Source organism: Leuciscus leuciscus (assembly GCF_965113295.1).
Source record: "Leuciscus leuciscus genome assembly, chromosome: 12".
Lineage (NCBI taxonomy): Eukaryota > Metazoa > Chordata > Actinopteri > Cypriniformes > Leuciscidae > Leuciscus > Leuciscus leuciscus.
In genome coordinates, this window is record NC_138736.1 from 1,660,868 (window position 1) to 1,680,686 (window position 19,819).

General features: G+C 40.7%; 1 protein-coding gene across 1 annotated transcript in view; it reads right to left on the reverse strand.

Moving 5' to 3' along the window:
- Window positions 1-19,819, reverse strand: part of LOC309510722 (uncharacterized protein) — a gene marked incomplete at its 5' end in the record, with an annotated part of 96,917 nt that overhangs the window by 60,498 nt on the left and 16,600 nt on the right. The window contains 4 exons of the mRNA XM_082185592.1: window positions 9,393-9,529; window positions 9,670-9,949; window positions 10,792-10,824; window positions 10,911-11,047. Coding sequence (XP_082041718.1) covers window positions 9,393-9,529; window positions 9,670-9,949; window positions 10,792-10,824; window positions 10,911-11,047 — 587 coding nt within the window. The remainder of the gene's footprint in view (window positions 1-9,392; window positions 9,530-9,669; window positions 9,950-10,791; window positions 10,825-10,910; window positions 11,048-19,819) is intronic.

Genomic DNA, 19,819 nt, shown 5'->3' on the forward strand with positions numbered 1-19,819 from the left:
CTTAGAATTTGTATTACTATGTTTCTTGTTGTATTTGTATTTGTATATGTGCACTGGAAGCTTCAGTACCAAGAAAAATTCCTTGTGGGTGCAAGCACACTTGGCAATAAAGCTCTTTCTGATTCTGATTCTGAATAATGGAGTATTTGGGTAGCAGGAAACAGCATCAGGAGGATGAGCTAGATGCATTTTTTAAGTCAATGGCTACCTCCATGAGAAAGATGCCAGATCACACAAAAGCTAAGCTAAAATGTAAGATTCATGAGCTAGTCCATATGGCAGAAATGGAGTCAATGTATGAAGCTAGTGGATCCTCTTCAGCCAGTGAACTTGAGTACACATATTTATAGTCTTCAAAATACTGTTACAACGTAACTTTAAAATGTGCAGATAAAATGTCTTTAAATGTTGTGATTAAGGAATAAATGAGTCAATTTATGTGGTAAGCTTTTTTTAGTCATTCTAGTCAAATAATATTGTAGTGTTGAGTACATTGTGTTTTTAAATTACTTCATAAATATCATGTACAAAATAGAATGACATAGTTGTGCTACTGCTAACTGCAGTTCAATTCCCTATTGAGACACTCCAAAGCAAGCATTCTGCTGCCATGGGACTGCTCCAGTAGTGGACATAAAATAGTCCTTGTAGGCCTCCCTTATCAGAAATGCTTCCTTTGATGGATGATTTCCACACTGCTGTAGATTCTGTACAGCTCCACTGCTACTGGATTCTGCCAAACACTCTGGTTCTTGGTGTTGATTTGATGGGTCTGTGGTTTTGATTATGTAGTTATGCAGGACACAAGTGGCCTTTATAACTTTGTCCACATTTTGGGGCTGCAGCTTGATCCTCCTTTGGTACACCTCCCACTTGGATGCAAGGATCCCGAATGAGTTCTCCACCACCCTCCTGGCCCTTGATAGCCTATAATTATAAATTGGTCTAGCCTCGTCTAGGTCCTTTCCAGGGAAGGGGCGCATTACATTCTGTGACAGTGGGAAGGCCGCATCAGCCACAATCACATGGGGTATTGGTTGTGAGAATCCAGGCAGTGATCTTGGTTGAGGGATTGCCAAGTTGTCACTTTTTATTGCTTTCCCTAAAGCACTTTGAGCAAAGATGCCCCCATCACTGTTGGAGCCATGGCCACCAACATCTATTATAGTAAAGCAATACCTGTGGTCAACCAGGGCCATCAAAACAATAGAGAAACCACCTTTGTAATTATAAAAGGTGGATCCAGAGTTTGATGGCGCCTGGATGACCACATGCTTTCCATCCAGAGCTCCAATACAGTTTGGGAACTGCCATCTCTCCTGAAATCCATCTGCAATTTTTGTCCAAGCATCTTCATTTGGTATGGCCATGTACAGAGGCTGCAGTTTTTGCCAAATTGTGTCACACACCTCCGGGATTATTGTTGCTACAGTTGATTTTCCAAGACGATAGTTTAGGTATATTGTTTTGTATGAATCTCCTGTATCTAAGTATCTAAAAAACAAAACAAAAACAATGGCAATTTATGAACTAAAGTTGTTGGTCAAATGTTTACATACACCTTAAATAATCTGCAAAATATTAATAATTTTAGCAAAATGAGAGGATAATAAATTTAGCATTTTATTTACTACTCTGGTGAAACTGTTTCACACAACATATAGTCCACAACACAAAATTATAGCTTTTTTTCAAAGCATCAGTGAACGTTTTCACCCTTTGCAATTGTATGGGTCCCATATAATATATATATATAAACATCTGTTATGTAAAACAGTTTAATCAGACTGGTGCTAAAAACTTTATATTTTAATATTTCTTATTATTTTGCTAAAATTACTAACATTTTGCACATTCTGAAAGGTGTATGTAAACTATATGAACTTCATAGCCTACTACTGCTTTTAATATAAGGCTGCTATTATTATTAATACTATTATTATCACTATTTAAACTACTATGTGCAAATAGCATTACTGTAGCCAACATGTTGCTCCTTTGTCTCATCTTTCTTTCTTTTTTTTGTAGCCTAACTTATGAAATTTATCCAAAAGTTTGTTGGATAGCATTTCCTAATTAGTCAGTGGCTATACTATAGGGCAGGCTATGTATATTACCTAAGACATACTGCCAAACGGTCTCTGGCGCTGATCGGATTTCTGAAATTTGTTTGGCTCTTGCTGATGTCCTCTTTCACGATGTCCAGGATGTCTCCAAACTGTTGTTGATTCATTCGAAAATATGAATAAAATGTGTCTTCAAAAGACGACAACTCTCTAATCAGAGTGACGGATTCTCCCAACTCCTCTCGTCTTTTAGGGATATCGTGTACCCAAAAGCGCCTGTTTTTCTTTTGATATTTTTTTGTAACGTAAAGCAGCAGCAGGTCATCCATTTTCGCTACTTTGAAACCGCAGCGCGGGTGCGCGCGGGTGCGCGCGTGCTTAGAATAAAAAGACCGTTATCGGTCGTTGGTGTGGACGCATATATAGTTATCTTTATCGTTATCTTTATAGTTATCGTGCTTGGTGTGAACGGGCCTTAAGACTAAATCAAAAATGGCTGCCAAAATGAACACTGGACAGGACTGGTGAATGGAAATTGTGACAGTTTTATGCAGTAGAATTTAGACTATTCGTTGCTGTCGGGTGGAAACCTTATATGTCCAAAACTGCAAAAAACACAATTTTCTTTATTTATAATTAAGCACTGTGTTGCCAAAGTTTATAAGTATAAATAACATCTAACTACTATTTACACATATTGCAAAGAAAATACTGCTATGTTTTGTTGTGGAAAATATGCAATTGTTCTGTTACAAGTATGCGGTTCTCTTACGAGAGGTCTCTCGTACTGCGTAAGATATCTTACGCTAGGGGAAAATCCTTTTCCGCGAGATATTGAAGCCAAAAATTATCCTTAATTTTGTAATAATGCAAAACGCGTTGCAGCAGCAATGCAGACATAGGCGAGACAGCTCGCGCGCCTATTGGCTGCTCTGCGGCAACTGCAGCAGCCTATCGAGCGAGGCCTGGTGTGACGTCAGACCCAATCAGGGCACTTCGCGCCCGCTGCGTCACGTCCCGCCGAAATGGGCGTGGTCTAGGCCTATAAATATCGCTCGCAGGCAGCTATTATCTGATTTTTCATCCTTCAAGCGAAGCACACGCATCGCTGGAGCTGGATAAGAAGCCGCGCCGTCTGAAAGAGAGCACCTTCAGCGGGACGAGTCACTGAAGTCGCTGGCCGCGCCGCCTTCCTTGCCTTCCTGCTGCGCTTTCCGGCATTATATCCTTTCTCTGCTACTGTGTTTATGTATGTGTGTGTGCTCGCCGCCGCGACACACACTCCCATTGCACTAAAAGAGCTGGGCGTCTTTTTCAAGACGCCCCTTTTCCTGATCACGCAGCTCTCGCACTCGCTGACGGCGACTGCCCTCACTGCGAGTTAGTTACTGCCTATGGTGACTCTGAGGACTCACCTGGCATCCTTCTCCGAGACTGCTCCTGCTCACAAGGGAGGCTGGAAGCGGACGGTCGGGGTTAGTTTTTCTTTACGTTATAAGAAAGCTACCCTGCCTTCTGCGCCCCATTCATGCGTCACTCACCGGCGAAAGGAGAAAGGTGTGTTTTTAGTCCCTCCGAGGATGGACTGACCTTCAATTTCTCATACATATTCCCAGTTCCCTGATCATGCGACTGGAAATATCAATATTGCAGCAGGCGAGCCTGTTTTAATACAAGCGCGCCTGCAAGCATACGCCGAAGAAAGCATGTGACGCTCTTATATGCTCGTGCATCCGAAAACCTTTGCGTTCCCCCCCTGTGGCTCAGTGGCGGAATCATTGGTTTTTCTCACGAGAGACCGGAGTTCGAATCCCGGTCTAGCGGCAGTTAAAATTATGCCGCCAATGCTTCGCTCTGTCAGTTCCCTGAAAAGCGACTGCAGATGTGCATTTTGCAGACAACGAGCGCGTTGCACAACCCGCTCGCCTGCACCCAAACACCGTTTCTATGGTTTCCGTGCGTCACTGGCGAAAGGAGAAAAGAGCGTTTTCTGGTCCCCCCGCGGACGGACCGACCTCCTCTTTCTCGTACATTTCTCATTCCCCTCTGAAGTTCGGGCGACTGGAAATGTCTGTATTGCAGTGAGCAAGCCTGTTGTAATACACGCATGCCTGCAAACAAACGCCAGCACGTTGACGCTCTCTTATAATACTCGCGCTAACTGAGTTACAATGTGTCTCCCCCTGTGGCCCAGTGGCAGACTCTCAGGTTTTTGCACGCGAGAGACCCGCGTTCGATCCCCGGGTCTACCGGCAGATAAAATTATGCCGTCAATGCTCGCTCTGTCAGTTCCCTGAAAAGGCGACTGCAGATGTGTATTTTGCAGCCAATGAGCGCGTTGTACAACCCGCTCGCCTGCACCCAAACACCGTTTCTATGGTGTTCCGTGCGTCACTGGCTTAAGGAAAAAAGGGAGTTTTTCTGGTCCCGCTGCGGACGGACCAACCTCCTTTTTCCTATACATTTCCCATTCCCCTCTGGAATTCAGGCGACTGGAAATGTCAATATTGCAGAGAACAAGCCTGTTGTAATGCACGCAGGCCTGCAATAAACGCCAGCATGTTGACGCTCTCTGTTTCTATGGCAACTTCTCGCTCGTTCAGTTCCAGTAAATGTGACTGTTCCAGTGTATCCTGCAATAAACAAGTCGGTTCTGTCACCCGCTTGCCTGCACGCAAACGCCGTTTTTACGGCTACCCAGATAAATCCCATAAGTGTGAATTTTTCTGGTGTCCCGGCCACGGCCGATGGTGCTTTATGTGTAAGAAGAATGCCCACTGCCCAGTGCCCATCTCTACACACAAGCACAGCCCGTCACACAGGGCTCGCGCACATGAATCGACTCAGATCGATTGCGCTTCAAACATGGTGAATGTGCCCACTAACACCACGTTATGCATGTCTCACGGTTTCTGTAAAAACGAAACCAACGTGCATTCGCTTCACTCAAGCGAACGATGCTTTCAGTGTGGTAAATGTGCCCGCTGTCCCGCGCCCACATCCACACATAGACATGACAGTTCCTACGGGAACCGCCCAGCCCTCCCCCTCGCGGTTGACCACCGCAGAGGAGTCGAGCGCGGGCAATCTGCCCGCTGTTATCAGCGCGCCCCATGCCTCAAATGTCACGAGCGCGACACTTGTGTTACAGCACTCCGAAGCCTCTCCATCGCTGAGCGAGCGGAGCGCGCTTCGTATTCAACCCCTAGCTATTCATGCGGACGCATGGGCAAAGCTGCCCGGGGTTTCGAAGTGGGTGCTGAACATTATAAAAGGAGGCTATTCGCTACAGTTTCGCCGACGCCCTCGCCGCTATGTGGCGCGCGTCGAGACCACGGTAAAAACAGAAGTAGCACATTTACTTCGAGCCGAAGTGGCAAAGGTATTGAGCAAAGGGGCCATCACTGCATGAAAAGTGGGATTTTCGACAGTTACCGGCGCTGTAGATTGTCGTGGAAGTTCAGGTTTACGACTGCAAACGGCAATTTACAGGCAACACTGCAAACTGTCGGAAATTGTCGGAAATTGACGTGGGACTTGCTTGCCCCGTGACCCCCCTCCCTCTAATGCTTTAACATGTAAATGAGACTGCTGTGAGCTTTACAAATGCAAATGAGGGTAGCAGGGGGAGTTTTATCCCAGGTGACTAAAAGGTATTAACTTAATTCTAAAAAAAATACAGTACAATACAATATTTATTTATAACGCACAATTAAAAACAGCCAAGGCTGACCAAAGTGCTGTACAGGGCAATAGATAAAATGCAGGGCAGAAACAGGACAATAAAAAAAATATATAAAAAAATTTTTTTTTTAAAAAGGCAATAGTTGTATCATAGTCAAGGGGTATTAAAAGCAAGAGAAAATAAATAAGTTTTCAAGGATGTTTTGAAGATGGAAATTGAGGGAGCTAGTCTGATATAGAGGGGTAGACTGTTCCAAAGTTTTGGGCCTGCAGTCGCAAAAGTGCAGTCGTCTCGTTTTTTAAGTCTGGATCTGGGCACGATAAGAAGACAGTGATCACTGGATCTCAAAGTACGAGATGGAGTGTACGGGCAGAGGAGATTGGTCAGATATTGGGGGGCCGGTTTGTTAAGAGCTTTATACAGAAATAGTAACATTTTAAAATCAATCCTGAATGTGACAGGTAGCCAGTGGAGTTTGAATAGCGCTACCACTTTTGGAGCAATGCACAACATGTTGCAGAAATTTTCACTGCCCTTTTTGTGATAGCAGTATTATTAAACAGACAAAATGGGACAAATTGAATAACCACACTAAAATCCACTTTAAAAGGCTGTTGTTCATGAAGGAACATCTGGACTTACAGTGTACAGTGGCAATATATACTATTTTACATTTATCCATTTGTCAGACGCTTTTATCCAAAGATAGATGGTTTTCTGCATGATTTAGACAAAATATTAAATTATCTTCATTAATGTCTAAAGGTTACACAAACAATCCACACTGAAACTTAAGCTAACAAAACACAAACAATTATATATTCCTGTATTTTCTGTATTGTTTCTCACAGTAAACTGCCATGCAGGCTAGAATTGCGAAACATTATTGGATAAATCTTATAATTTACATTTCTCTGGGCCAATCGGAATCTTAGCACTTTTTCTCTTGGCCAATCGGAATCTTAGCACTTGCGTCATAATCTTGAAGCACACACACCATGACACACACACAGCGTCAACAACAGCTGAGCTCGCCATTTTCCAGGCTACCATGCGAGTCAAATGGTAACTCACGCATGAATTTTCCTGCATTGAACTTGTTTTAGCGCCCGCCAAAGTCTTATTTGATCGGTGAGTAATGTAGATGAACGGCTGCGTTTGTGACAGGGCGCATGTTTTAACTAAAAGAACGACCAGAGAGAGAGAGCCGGTCGCGCGCGCGCACTTTCTGTGTAAACAACTTCTCGTTAGCTTTTGGCGTTTTTTTTTTTTTTTTTTTAGTTAGCTTGCTGCTCATGGTTCATGTTCAGTTTCCATGTTATTTTAGCTGTACACGAGAGTATATGTCAATTTGGGATACTAAACTGCACGTAAACCGATAGCAGCATGGCATAGAGTTCTGAGTCTGACTGGCTAACTTAGCTCTTTGCTAACTAAGTTAGCTTGTCCATATAGCAGCTTGCTACGGGGTTCACAGATGATGCAAGGTGGGTTTAACCCTCTGAGGTCGAGAAACGCGCCGACGCGTTTTGCTGGATTTTTTTCACATAGCAGCAACATAAACTTAAATTACTCCGTCATTTATGGTTATACAGAAAAAAGAAATATAAAAAAATAATCTGTGATATTTCTACTTTTGTATGTGTCCACTTACAATCAAATCAAAACATTGTGCTTTTGTAAAATAAAGAAAATAAACAGGGTGTGCGTTCTGCCTCTCCGTCGCGGTGAACTTTTTTTTCTTGAGCACGTCTATAAACTTAAACATAACTCAGCGAATACTTCTCACACATTTATGAGCCTTATACCTTTATACACATTTAAGTGTGTACTTTTAAATGATCGGATTCAAACTGAAAACAAATATTCTCTGTTTAAGTAATTTGTATAAAACCAACAGGATGTCCAGTATCTCAAACGCTTGCTAATTATTTTTTAATTCGACACGCCCAATCGCGCAAAAGAGATTCACATGCAAATCTCCACATGGAACGCGAACGCCCTCGTTACCTCAAACACAAAACACTTCACAAGTCTCTGCTTTTCGTCGAGTTTGGAAGACACGTCTGAGCTTACATTGGATTTACCTAAGAAGAAGAAGAACGCGATTTGAAGACAAGAAAGATGTAAGGTAAGAAATTCTTACTTATTAGTTTATGGTATTGTTGCATAAACTTCACATTGCAGTTGAACTGTTGCTAGATATATGGTGAATATTATGCTCAAACATAGATATGTATAACCATAATGTATCATATTTTGGAGCGCGCTGTGGGTTTGAATGTATCATATTTTGGAGCGCGCTGTGGGTTTGAGTATCATATTTTGGAGCGCGCTGTGGGTTTTAATGTATCATATTTTGGAGCGCGATTGCGTTTGAAAGGAAAAATGCACCAAACATTAGGCTTTATGTTTTTACTATTATCTCATTTCATATCATCATAACGAATGGAAACATTTGAAGTAACATATGATAATCAATATATTTTTCTCTAGCGTAGTTGTTCTTGAAATCTTTTGGAAGATTTAATTTATTGTTATTATTATTTTATGCAGCACTGCGTAGCCTATGCCTACAAGGCCTATATTCATGTTCATTATATATTGTTGGAAACGTGTGTGTGTGTGTGTATTCTGTGAATTTTAAAAAGAAATTTTAACCAGAAAAATCTAAAATCTATTCCCAAAATCGTGCAGCCCTATAGTTTCTCTTGATATCAGTATGTTCACAGTTTTTTTCTTTTTTTTTTTTCTTTCAGGAACCAGATGCAACTGAGTCCTGCTGACTTCAACATTCACATGAGTCTCTGTACATGAACATGGTAAAGTGAAAATCAAACACCTTGGAAATGAAAGGTATGTACAATGTTTTTAGGAATGGCACAAAGGTCTCTGTCTTTGGATCATTGTTTTCAATGTGCTCTTTTGTCATTTGTATTTTTGGATTGTGTTGTGTTGTAAATAAATCCAAACAATCTAAAAGCCATTCTTTTTTAAATCTCCTCATTCTTTGTGCAAGGTTGCTCTGAATGACAGGGCCTGATCGCTCCTAATAGGGCAGTTAGGGGAGTGTCTTTGTCTTTCTCAGGTGTGAAAAGCTTACATATTCATGAGATGATCACGCCCCTTCGCATATGGCTTTGTCACACAAAACACGTCTTAGAAATTTTAAATCAATATATTGTCTTATCTGAATGAGCAGTCAGGGTGATTTTCACATAGTTTTGGAGCAAATATTCTAGGCTATGTCATACAATTTTCAAAAGTCTTGTGAAGAAATAATCAGTATGGGTTTCATGGCCTTATTTCAGTGAGAATTTTTTTTTTCATTTTCACAAACCACGCATAAATGTCATTATCTCAAAACTACAAACTTTTACATACATGCTGCTGATATATTATTGTAGCAGAGTTTGTGCTAAATACATTGTAATTAGACTTTAGCCATGAAAATGTCACTAGTAACAGAAAAAAACACAAATGTCAGAGCATGTCAGAACACCTCCAGGGCCCAGAAAACAGCTCAGACCTCAGAGGGTTAATCTGGAAATTAAATCAGAAAACAATCATTAAGGCAACATACACATAGTATAAATATTACAAGTGTCTACACACCATGTCTCTCTACTTTTATTGCTCACCTGCAAACACCTCAACCTCACACAGTGTGAGATATTCATTGCGCCCAGGTATAATAATGTTGACATATCGCCCCTTAATAGGCTTAAACTTAAACGTTTTTGTCTCTCCAGCTGGGACGGACACGACAGCTTCAACCCTGTGAAGACACAAAGTAACAGAAATATTAAATATACTTTTGTCAAAGTTCAAATTAAAAGGATTTATTCAAAGTAATTTTATCTTATTTAATAATTTTCCAACCATTTGTGTAAGTATTAAGAGAGAGACAATACTTACAGCTCATTTTTGTTGCCATTATTTTCCAGGCTGTTGCCGATACGGATCTGAGCACCATTTATCCTCTCTGCACAACAATCTCCACGATTAGTGATGCTAACCCTGGTTACCTTGAAGACTTCCCCCAAGTCAACTCTCCACCAGGGGTCCCTGTCCGCATTAGTATGAGTGCATGACCCAACACCCCAATTTGAATCCCTGTTGCCATCGACAGCCCTTTGAGCTCCTGCTCCAAAGTATGTGGAAGACTGGACAGCTGTGGCTCCAAGAGCAAGATTCCCTGTTTAACATAAAATAACAGACAATATATATTTTTTTACTTTTATGTGCTAAAGTATAATCCCAATATAATGGGCAAAATAATGTTATATGTAATCCAAATGATTATTACACGGCTCTCTGGAATACTTGATTCTGATTGGTCAGTCGCCACATTCAGAGGTCTGATATTCCCAGATAATGACGTCATCAACAGCAACGCTGGATAACACACAGCTCATCCGGGTTTCTGGAGCCGGCCTTTCCTTAATGTTTCTTGTATCACACTGTGGACCCGCTCTTTCTCGTTTCATACAAACACAACTGGTGCCAGTTGAGTCTCTGTTATAGTTATTGATTTTATTCAAATATTAAGATTGTATTGAAGTATTTTTAGTATTAAGAGTACTATAGTGTTCGTCTTGTTGCCCAAATTATTGTTTTTGTACACTGTAACAGATTCTAAGATAATAAACAGGCAAGAATTTAAAACAGTTTTATCAAATCAATATGTCCATGTAATTATTAATTTGTTGTACATGACAGTACATTATCCCAAATGTTTGTCTTGTTTGAACTTGTTCGTTTGTCTTGCTAGGAATATTTTTTTCCTCATGGAAGCTTTGCGTTTATTACAAGTGCCGTATAATATTTCAACTTAAATGAATATTTTGTGTCCAAAATGATTTATTTGTGGTTAGTAGCCATGTACTAAGACAGGTCCTGATCAGCCTCTCAGGGTTTACTTTGCGATAACAACTGTGTTGATTCACATTATCCCTTATTGGTTATCAAATGTTCAGTAAGAATATTATGTTATATTATGTGTTACTGACAACATTGAAAGTAATGAAGAACACTTACTTGGAAAACAAGTGTACGTTGATGTGTACTTTTCTGTTAATAAAATAATAACAGTTACACACACATTAATAAGAACATAAACAAATTCTATCACAGAGTCTTCTCTCACTGTCCATTACCTGCAAACACCTCGACTTCACACAGAGTGAGATATTCATTGCGCCCAGGTATAATAATGTTGACATATCGCCCCTTAATAGGCTGAAACTGAAATGTTTTTGTTACTCCAGCTGGGATGGACCCAACAGTTGCAGCCCTGTGAAGACACACAGAGAAATAGAGAGGGGCGTATCAAAACGGCATGATTCATGTTAAATATACTTCTGTCAAAGGCAAGTTTTTATATTAAAAGGATTTATTAAAAGTAATTTTATCTTATTTACTCATTTTCTAACCATTTGTGTAAGTATTAAGAGAGAGACAATACTTACAGCCCATTATTGTTGCCATCATTTTCCAGGCTGTTGCCTATACGGATCTGAGCACCATTTATCCTCTCTCCGCAACAATCTCCACGATTAGTGATGCTAACCCTGGTTACCTCGTAGGCTTTCCCCAAGTCAACTCTCCACCAGGGGTCCCTGTCCCCATTAGCATGACTGCATGACCCACCACCCCAAAATGAATCCATGTTGCCATCGACAGCCCTTTGAGCTCCTGCTGCACCGTATGTGGTAGACTGGACAGCTGTGGCTCCAAGAGCAAGATTCCCTGTTTAACATAAAATAATAAACAATAACTTACTTTAATCTTCTAAAGTATAATCCCAATATAACGGGCAAAATAAAGCTATAAGCTAGAGTTGTCAAAAAGTACCGACTTTGGTATCAAACGGTACTGATTTTTTTTTTAAATGTGACAAAAATTTTACGATTCGAATTTCAGCGCTCCAAGCGTCACAATTTTTAAATTTCAGTACTGTTTGGTACCGCAGTCGGTACTTTTTGACAACTCTAAACCTATGTAATCCTAATGATTATTACACAGCTCTCTGGAATACTTGATTCTGATTGGTCAGTCGCGACATTCATGGTCTGATATTCCCAGATAATGACCATCATCAACAGCAACACTGGATAACACACAGCTCATCCGGGTTTCTGAAGCCGGCCTTTCTTTGTTTTGATTCAAACTGTTATGTTCATTTTTTTTATCTCATAACATTATTTATGCAATTGTAATTGCAGTGAAAATGCATTATACTGTGCAAAAGACATCTAATGCCATTCAGAGTCAGTTTCTGCACGTCCCACATCTGCAGAGCGAAGATGGATTTTTTTGATACAGATTTTATTTTACTGGTAACAGCCCTACAGTAGTGCTTTATTATTCTAGCTGAATTGATCGATCAAAATTAAGACCTTGACATACATGATGATTTATATATTTAATAAGGTTTTAAAAAATGACCCTGGAAATCAATTTATAGTGGAAATATCACTTTCTTTATGCGAAAGTTTGTTTCTATTGCTATCAACATTGTCTTTGGAAGATACATTAAAAATGCAGTTAGCTTCTGTGTACGCATCTACAATGCATGGCATGGCATGATGCACCTTTTGTCTGATTTAATCCTGAATAATTCCAATTGATGATTTAGGCTAATGGTGCATTCAAGCCCTCCTGGTAAGCTCATACTGACGAGGTGGAAAGTCGTGTTTACGAACAGAAGCTGCGTTCAAGTAACTTTCATCGGAGTAAGTTGGCTGTGTACTTTCTCTTAATAAATTACACAAAAATACAGCAAGGTTCTTAAACTCTACTTCTAGAAAAATGAAGAACAACCACTCAAACCACTCAGATCTCAAACCACTTTCGCTAAAGACTGCTCTCCTGCTGGCACTGGCATCCATCAAGCGAGTGGGAGATTTGCAGGCGCTCTCTGTGAGCCCCTCCTGTTTGGAGTTTGGAATAGGTGACTCCAAAGTCACTCTCAAACCCAGACACGGCTATGTACCTAAGGTGCTCTCAACACCGTTTAGAGCACAGGTGATTGCATTATTAGCTAGGGGCATGGCCTCATCATGGGCTTGGTCCTCTGGGTTTCCTATTCAGGACATTTGTGCGGCGGCCGGTTGGTCTTCGCCTTCCACATTTGTGAGGTTTTATAATATGGAGGTTCCTTCCCTGCAGGCTGAGGTCCTTTCTGTATGATCTAGACCCGACGATGTCCGGTCTTATCTATGTATCATGTTACTGTTCATAAGCACATTATCCCTTATTATGAAACCCGCCTCTGGCTTGGTTCTGATATACTTCTATACATAATCAGACCCGACGGTGTCCGGTCTTATCGATATATACTTAGGGGTTCTGGCTTGTTTCTGTGAGCTCAGTGGTCCTGGGCTCCAGTGTGCAACCAGTTACTTATAGTGCGGCGTTTTACATTGCGTCCCCACTGCTTATAACAATGCAATACGAAGTGACCATTCTCGAAAGTTACTAACGTAACCTCGGTTCCCTGAGAGTATTGCGTAGCCGGCCACATGGCAAGTTTGTTGATTTAAACCTGCTATAATGGCGAATTCGGGCTCTATTATAGACATAGCAATGCCCATTTTGGCGCAGCACAGCCAATGAGTGAGCCAGACACTCACTGTTCTCACTGGGGCGGCAGTGGCTCAGTGGTTCATGTAGATTGTCTACAAACCGGAAGGTTGGTGGTTCAATCCCCGGTTCCACCTGACCAAGTGTCGAGGTGTCCTTGAGCAAGACACCTAACCCCAGCTCCCGACGCTCCCGACGAGCTGGATCGCCTTGCATGGCTGACACCGCCGTCGGTGTATGAATGAGTGAGTGAATGGGTGAATGTGAGGCAATATTGTAAAGCGCTTTGGTGGCCATTGGGTCTGTGAAAGCGCTATATAAATGCAGACCATTTACCATTTACTGTGCTCGCTGTTCAGCTGCAATGCGTTTTACAAAATTGGCTTCAATAATCTGAGGAAAGGAGCAGGGCCGGCCAATCGGGTTTTTTGTTTGTTTGTTTTTTTACATATTAATTAACTTAAACAAGTGACATATATGAATGAAAGGATTAATAATTCAAGACAAGAAAATTCTGATTTCATGATCAATATACCTGCCTACAACTGCTGTTGTGTCTGCCAGTGTTTGAGTCATGCGCATAACCTCGCGTGCATAGACAATTTGTGCGCAAAGTCACGGTAATGTTAAGCCATGTCACAAAAATTTTATTTGATCAATGATTTATCCTTTAAATGTAATGATATTCAGAACAGAACAAGAATAAAAAAAATAACTATAAACAAGCCAAAACGAAATAATTTAAAGCGAAAGTGAAAGTAAGCGGCGTTGTGCTCACGTAGGCTACCTCTCTCATTAGAATCAAAATGTTTCAACATTCGCGATGGATTTGGATGGTAAACTATTCTTTATCATAGGCTTTGTACTTCACTCACGTTCCAATATCGACGGAAAAAATCATCCTCTTCACACGCGCAAAAATGTGCTTGGAAACATCACAGTGGAAGATTACAAAGCTGGAATATGTTGTGTGTGTGTGTGTGTGTGTGTGTGTGTGTGTGTGTGTGTGTGTGTGTGAGTCGCGGGCGCGATCGAACAGTGGAAACATAAAAACATACTCCGTCATGTTTCATACAAGACATCATTCAAACTGCAAAGTGTTGCAAAACGTTGGAGGATATTTTGCAAATAATTATTTTAACATGTTTTGTGACAGTTTGTTTTCAGAAGTTTCCAAGAGTTAGTAAAAGAGTAAAGAAAAAGTTAAAACTTTAAGTATCTATTTTTTGTTAAGTATTTATTTACATAACCTCATTGTATTAATTTATAATGTAACATTATAGCGTGACATTGTGTCAATAATCGCCAAGCACAGGTTACTCTGCGTGGTGGGAGGGGGCCCCCAAATCAAATTCTGCTTAGGGCCCCCAAAAGGCTCGGGCCGGCACTGGAAAGGAGTTTCCCCACTGCGTATAGCTACGCAATACTCGTTCCCTACTCTCAGGGAACCGAGGTTACGTTAGTCACAGAGTACGTTATTTATTGTTACTTTATATTATTGCCTGCTCAATGGATACAAGTTAATTCTGAATTTGACTTTCAATTGTGACCAGTGATTGGGAAAATAAACATAGGCTATAGCTTGATAAAAATTAAATCGATAACCCTAATAATAAATCATGGATTCGCTAGTGTTGTCTGCAGAGCTATTTACCTCATCTCTGCGGAAGCGCGGATTCAGAGAGAACTTAGAAAAAGTGAGATTATAACGTTGGCAGAGAATTGTTTTAAAATTTTTATTTAAAAAAATTGTTAAAAAGCCTACCCGACATAGTTTAAAAGAATTTGGGTCTTCTCGGGTCCATTCGGAAAAGCACATTCTTTTTAAATTATCCGAGACCCGAGGCCTCTATACCGAACCTATGGAAGTAAAATAATGACAAATGTTTTTGAAACAAAAAAGCTTGTTGAATTGCTCTACTTGAAAAAATATGCATTGCATTAACCCTGCTTGCATTTTAATGCATTGTATTTTTAGGGCTTGCATTTTTATGGGTTGAAATTCAACATGGTTGTATATTTAAGCTGTGCCATATATATCACAGCTGTCACCCATATAGGTCACCCGTTGCTTTTTAGTTTTCTTCGTCAACAGCCGCTTGCACCTCCTGCTGGTGAGATCGACTAACAGCTATGGAGATTTTCAATCGGAAATCTACTGATATTCTTGCCGTTCCTGGATGTCAAATGTTGAATTTTCTGTCGAATTTGAACCACTGAATTTGTGGAAGTGAATTTGTAAAGCGAAATAAAATGGACCGAAAATTGCCTGTCGAATATCATAGGTTGTATTTTTAAACAGAATGAATATTTTGGAAGTGAAATCTGAAAGGTGAATATGGATTATAGAATTTTTTATAATAAAAACGTGTGTGAAATGTTATGAATTGAATGAATACAATGCATTAAAATGCAAGCAGGGTTAATGCAATGCATATTTTTTCAAGTAGTGAAATTCAGCAAGCTTTTTTGTTTCAAAAACATTTGTCCGAGGCACTCGTCGAAGTTTTGGACCTGAACCCACTCGGGTCAGACCTTGTGTTTTGGGATCAAAGTGGACCCATGAAGACCTCTATTGTAGTGTTTGTCTTGTTGCCCGAATGGTTGTTTTTTTTTACACTGGTATGGATTCTAAGATAATAAATCTGTAAGAATTTTTAATGGTTTAATCTCAAATCAATATGTCCATGTAATTATTAATTTGGTGTACATGACTGTAGGCTTCATTATTCATTAAATGTTTGTCTTATTTGAATTTGTTCGTTTGTCTTGCTAGGAAAAACATTTCGTCACAGAAGATTTGCATTTATTACAAGTGAGCTAATAAAATATTTAAACTCAAATCAAGCCTATTTTGTGTCCAACATTATTTATTTGTGGCTAACCATGGGTTATTTTGCAATAACAACTGTCTTGATGATGTACATTATCCCTTATTGATTACCAAATGTTCAATAAGAATATTATTTATGTGTTACTGACAACATTCAAAGTAATGAAGAACACTCACTTGGAACACAAGAGCACGATGGTGTGTCTGTTAATAAAATAATAACAGTTATACACACATTAATAAATAGAAAAATAAATGATATCACAGAGTCTTCATAAATAAATAAATCACAGATTTTCGATTACCATATTTCAACCTATAATTTAAATAAATTAATGTGATTAATATGTAATGATACACAATGATTACAGATTTTTAAATCCAGGTATTTTTACTTGTATTATTCTAAACGTACCTTGGGAATCAGCGACACACATCCCAGTAAAAAGTGTTAGAAACAAAACCACACGCATGTCCATCCTGATATAAGACATAACAACACATCATTTTCATAACAAGAAATCATTTTAAATTTCTCATCCTCATTTAAACAAAAAATTAATTATATTGCTATTGTAATTATGAAATAGAATGGAAGAACCCCATGACTTAAAGTGAGTGTAATGTGACTAACCTGACTCAGACTTAGTGGAGTTTACTCTACACCGATGATACTAAGACAATTTGGTAAAAGTTTACAACAATATTATTATAGTTAACTAAAATCATAAAAATCTTCTTTTGCTTTAATAAGGATTAATCTATATTTAATTTACACATTATAGTATTTTATACCTGATTACTACTGTAAGACCTGAAGAACTTGTTTGTTTAATTTGTATCTTTATTATATTGTATTTATTTGTGTTGTTACTTGTAATTTGATTATTTCATATTTTTTAATTACCGACTGTTAACTTTTCTTTATTTAACATTACTTATCAAATACTTATTTTTCAATTTCATTTATGTTTCTCATAATTTATCTTTTGGCTGCATTATGATTTCATAATTCAAAATTTGATCAAAGTTTGCGTAAGCAGATGTAGCTCATGTGGACATCATAAATATTTATCATTTTGCCTTGCTTTGTTTTAAATGCAGGAAGTAATGCAGGACTAATGAGTAGTTCTACCTATCATTAACACTTCAGCTACTACTATTAACTAATGTAGAAACAAGCTTAACTTATCAGTAAGTAATATCGAATTTAGGACTAAGATAGTTACTTATTAGTTAATCAATAAATTACTAAATGATAGTAAGAACTAATAGGTAATTATGACAAATTATAAAGAATTACTAATTAATTACTAATCACAACATTAACGTGTCTGAGACGTTAACAATTGTCCTTTTTTACTCTCAACATGGTCATAAAATGCATCACTAATTACTCAAGTACCTGGTCACTCTTATAGGACTAGTAGTGATCTGGGCCGGGTTTCCCGATAACGATGTATCTTAGCTCTTAAGAGCGCTTTCTACGTGCAAGGTTACGAACGCTCGCAGCAATTCCACGAGCGTTTCCCAAAAGTGCACTTAACATGAACGCGCGAGAACGTCTCAGGTTACGACTGTAACCTATGTTCCCTGAGAACAGGGAACGAGACACTACGTCAGAATGACGCTATGGGGAACGCCTCAGGCGTGACAGGTGTCTGAAATCAAGTATCAACTCACGTCAATCATGTTGACCGGCGACAGCCCGTGAATCATCAGCTTGAATGATTAACGCACGACCTGGATGTATAAAGGGGAGCCTTGCACACATGACAACATCCTATCGTCTGAAGGGACTGTTGCAGGCAGGCCCCGAGGCATGGCAGGGAGACGTAGTGTCTCGTTCCCTGTTCTCAGGGAACATAGGTTACAGTCGTAACCTGAGACGTTCCCTTTCGAAAGGGAACTCTACACTACGTCAGAATGACGCTATGGGGAACGATATACCAACTCCACCATGCTGAGGGGAGTGCATGCCCAAAGGCAGTGACAACTGTCCGAACCAGTAATTAGAAAACACTGGAACCACTCACCCCTAGGTCACATCGGGCTGTCAGTGACAGCACTCCCTACCGGTCATAGCCCAAGCTAATGACCCAAGAGACCGCCAGAACACAGTTAATGGGGGGTATATCTGGGCCAGCTCAAAGGCTTAGGACCACAGCTTCCAATAGAAGGGGTCACTTCTAGGGAGTGTGGCTAGGGGACCCAAGGGACCCCCAGCCAGTCACTATTCAGGGGAGCGTGCCACCTGAAATACCACCAGGCTGGCCTGGTGATCTATACTAAGACACACAGTCTGGCCATAGCCTGTCTGTCCGAGACAGAGCCTCTGGAAGTTGCCTTGGATAAGGCATCCAAAACCAAAGGCCTGCGAAGCTGGCAGAAACCATTCAGTTCCGGAACACAGAGACGGGATCTCCCGGAGAGTGTGACTCAACCTCAAGAAACGACGGAAGTCGTCCACTCAATCCACGGGTCTACCCAGTGCTCGCTCCGAACACTGGTGAAGTAAGAGAGGGTTCAAACCAGGAAGGTCTACTGAGACCTAAGACCTGATGACCTCCTCATATGGAGAGCTCCAGTACATGAGGGCTCATATCAGGAAGGCCGGTGAGGCCTGTAACCCGGCGACCACAATATGTGGGAGCCCATACTCAGGAAGGCCTGAGAGGCCTGAAACCTGGTGACCACAATAAGTGGGAGCTCGTATTCAGGAAGGCCGGAGAGGCCTGTAACCTGACAGCCACACAATGTGGGGCTACCTTCAGAAAGGCCTAACGAGGCCTGTTACCACAAAATGTGGGAGATAGCTTGAAAGGGAGGCGCCTGTCGTAAAACATTGCGACAGCAAGATGCATCTAGAGTGGGACACAAGGTGAAGAACCGGAGTCTGAGCCACGTAAAAAAGGGAATGAAGCAGAAGCGCATTACCCTTACCATAAATATGGATTCAAGAAAGTACACGAAACGAAAGTGCGTGTACTTATGCCAGTTTGAATCCAGGAAGGCCTGTGAGGCCTAAAACCTGGCGACCACAGTAAGTGAGAGCTCGTTTACAGGAAGGCCGGAGAGGCCTGTAACCTGACAGCCACACAATGTGGAGCTACCTTCAGAAAGGCCTAACAAGGCCTGTAACCACAGAATGTGGGAGATAGCTTAAAAGGTAGGCGTCTGTCGTAAAATATAGTGACAACAAGACGCATTTAGAGTGGGACTCGAGGTGAAGAACCGGAGTCTGAGCCACGTAAAAAAGGGAATGAAGCAGAAGCGCATTACCCTTACCATAAATATGGATTCAAGAAAGTACACGAAACGAAAGTGCGTGTACTTATGCCAGTCTGAATCCAGGAAGGCCTGGTGAGGCCTCTAACCTGGCAACCACAGTATGTGGGAGCTCATACTCAGGAAGGCCTGTGAGGCCTAAAACCTGGCGACCACAGTAAGTGGGAGCTTGTATTCAGGAAGGCCGGAGAGGCCTGTAACCTGACAGCCACAAAAAACGTGGGGCTACCTTCAGAAAGGCCTAACGAGGCCTGTTACCACAAAATGTGGGAGATAGCCTGAAAGGGAGGCGCCTGTCGTAATACTTTGCGACAGCAAGACGCATCTAGAGTGGGACCAGAGGTGAAGAACCGAAGTCTG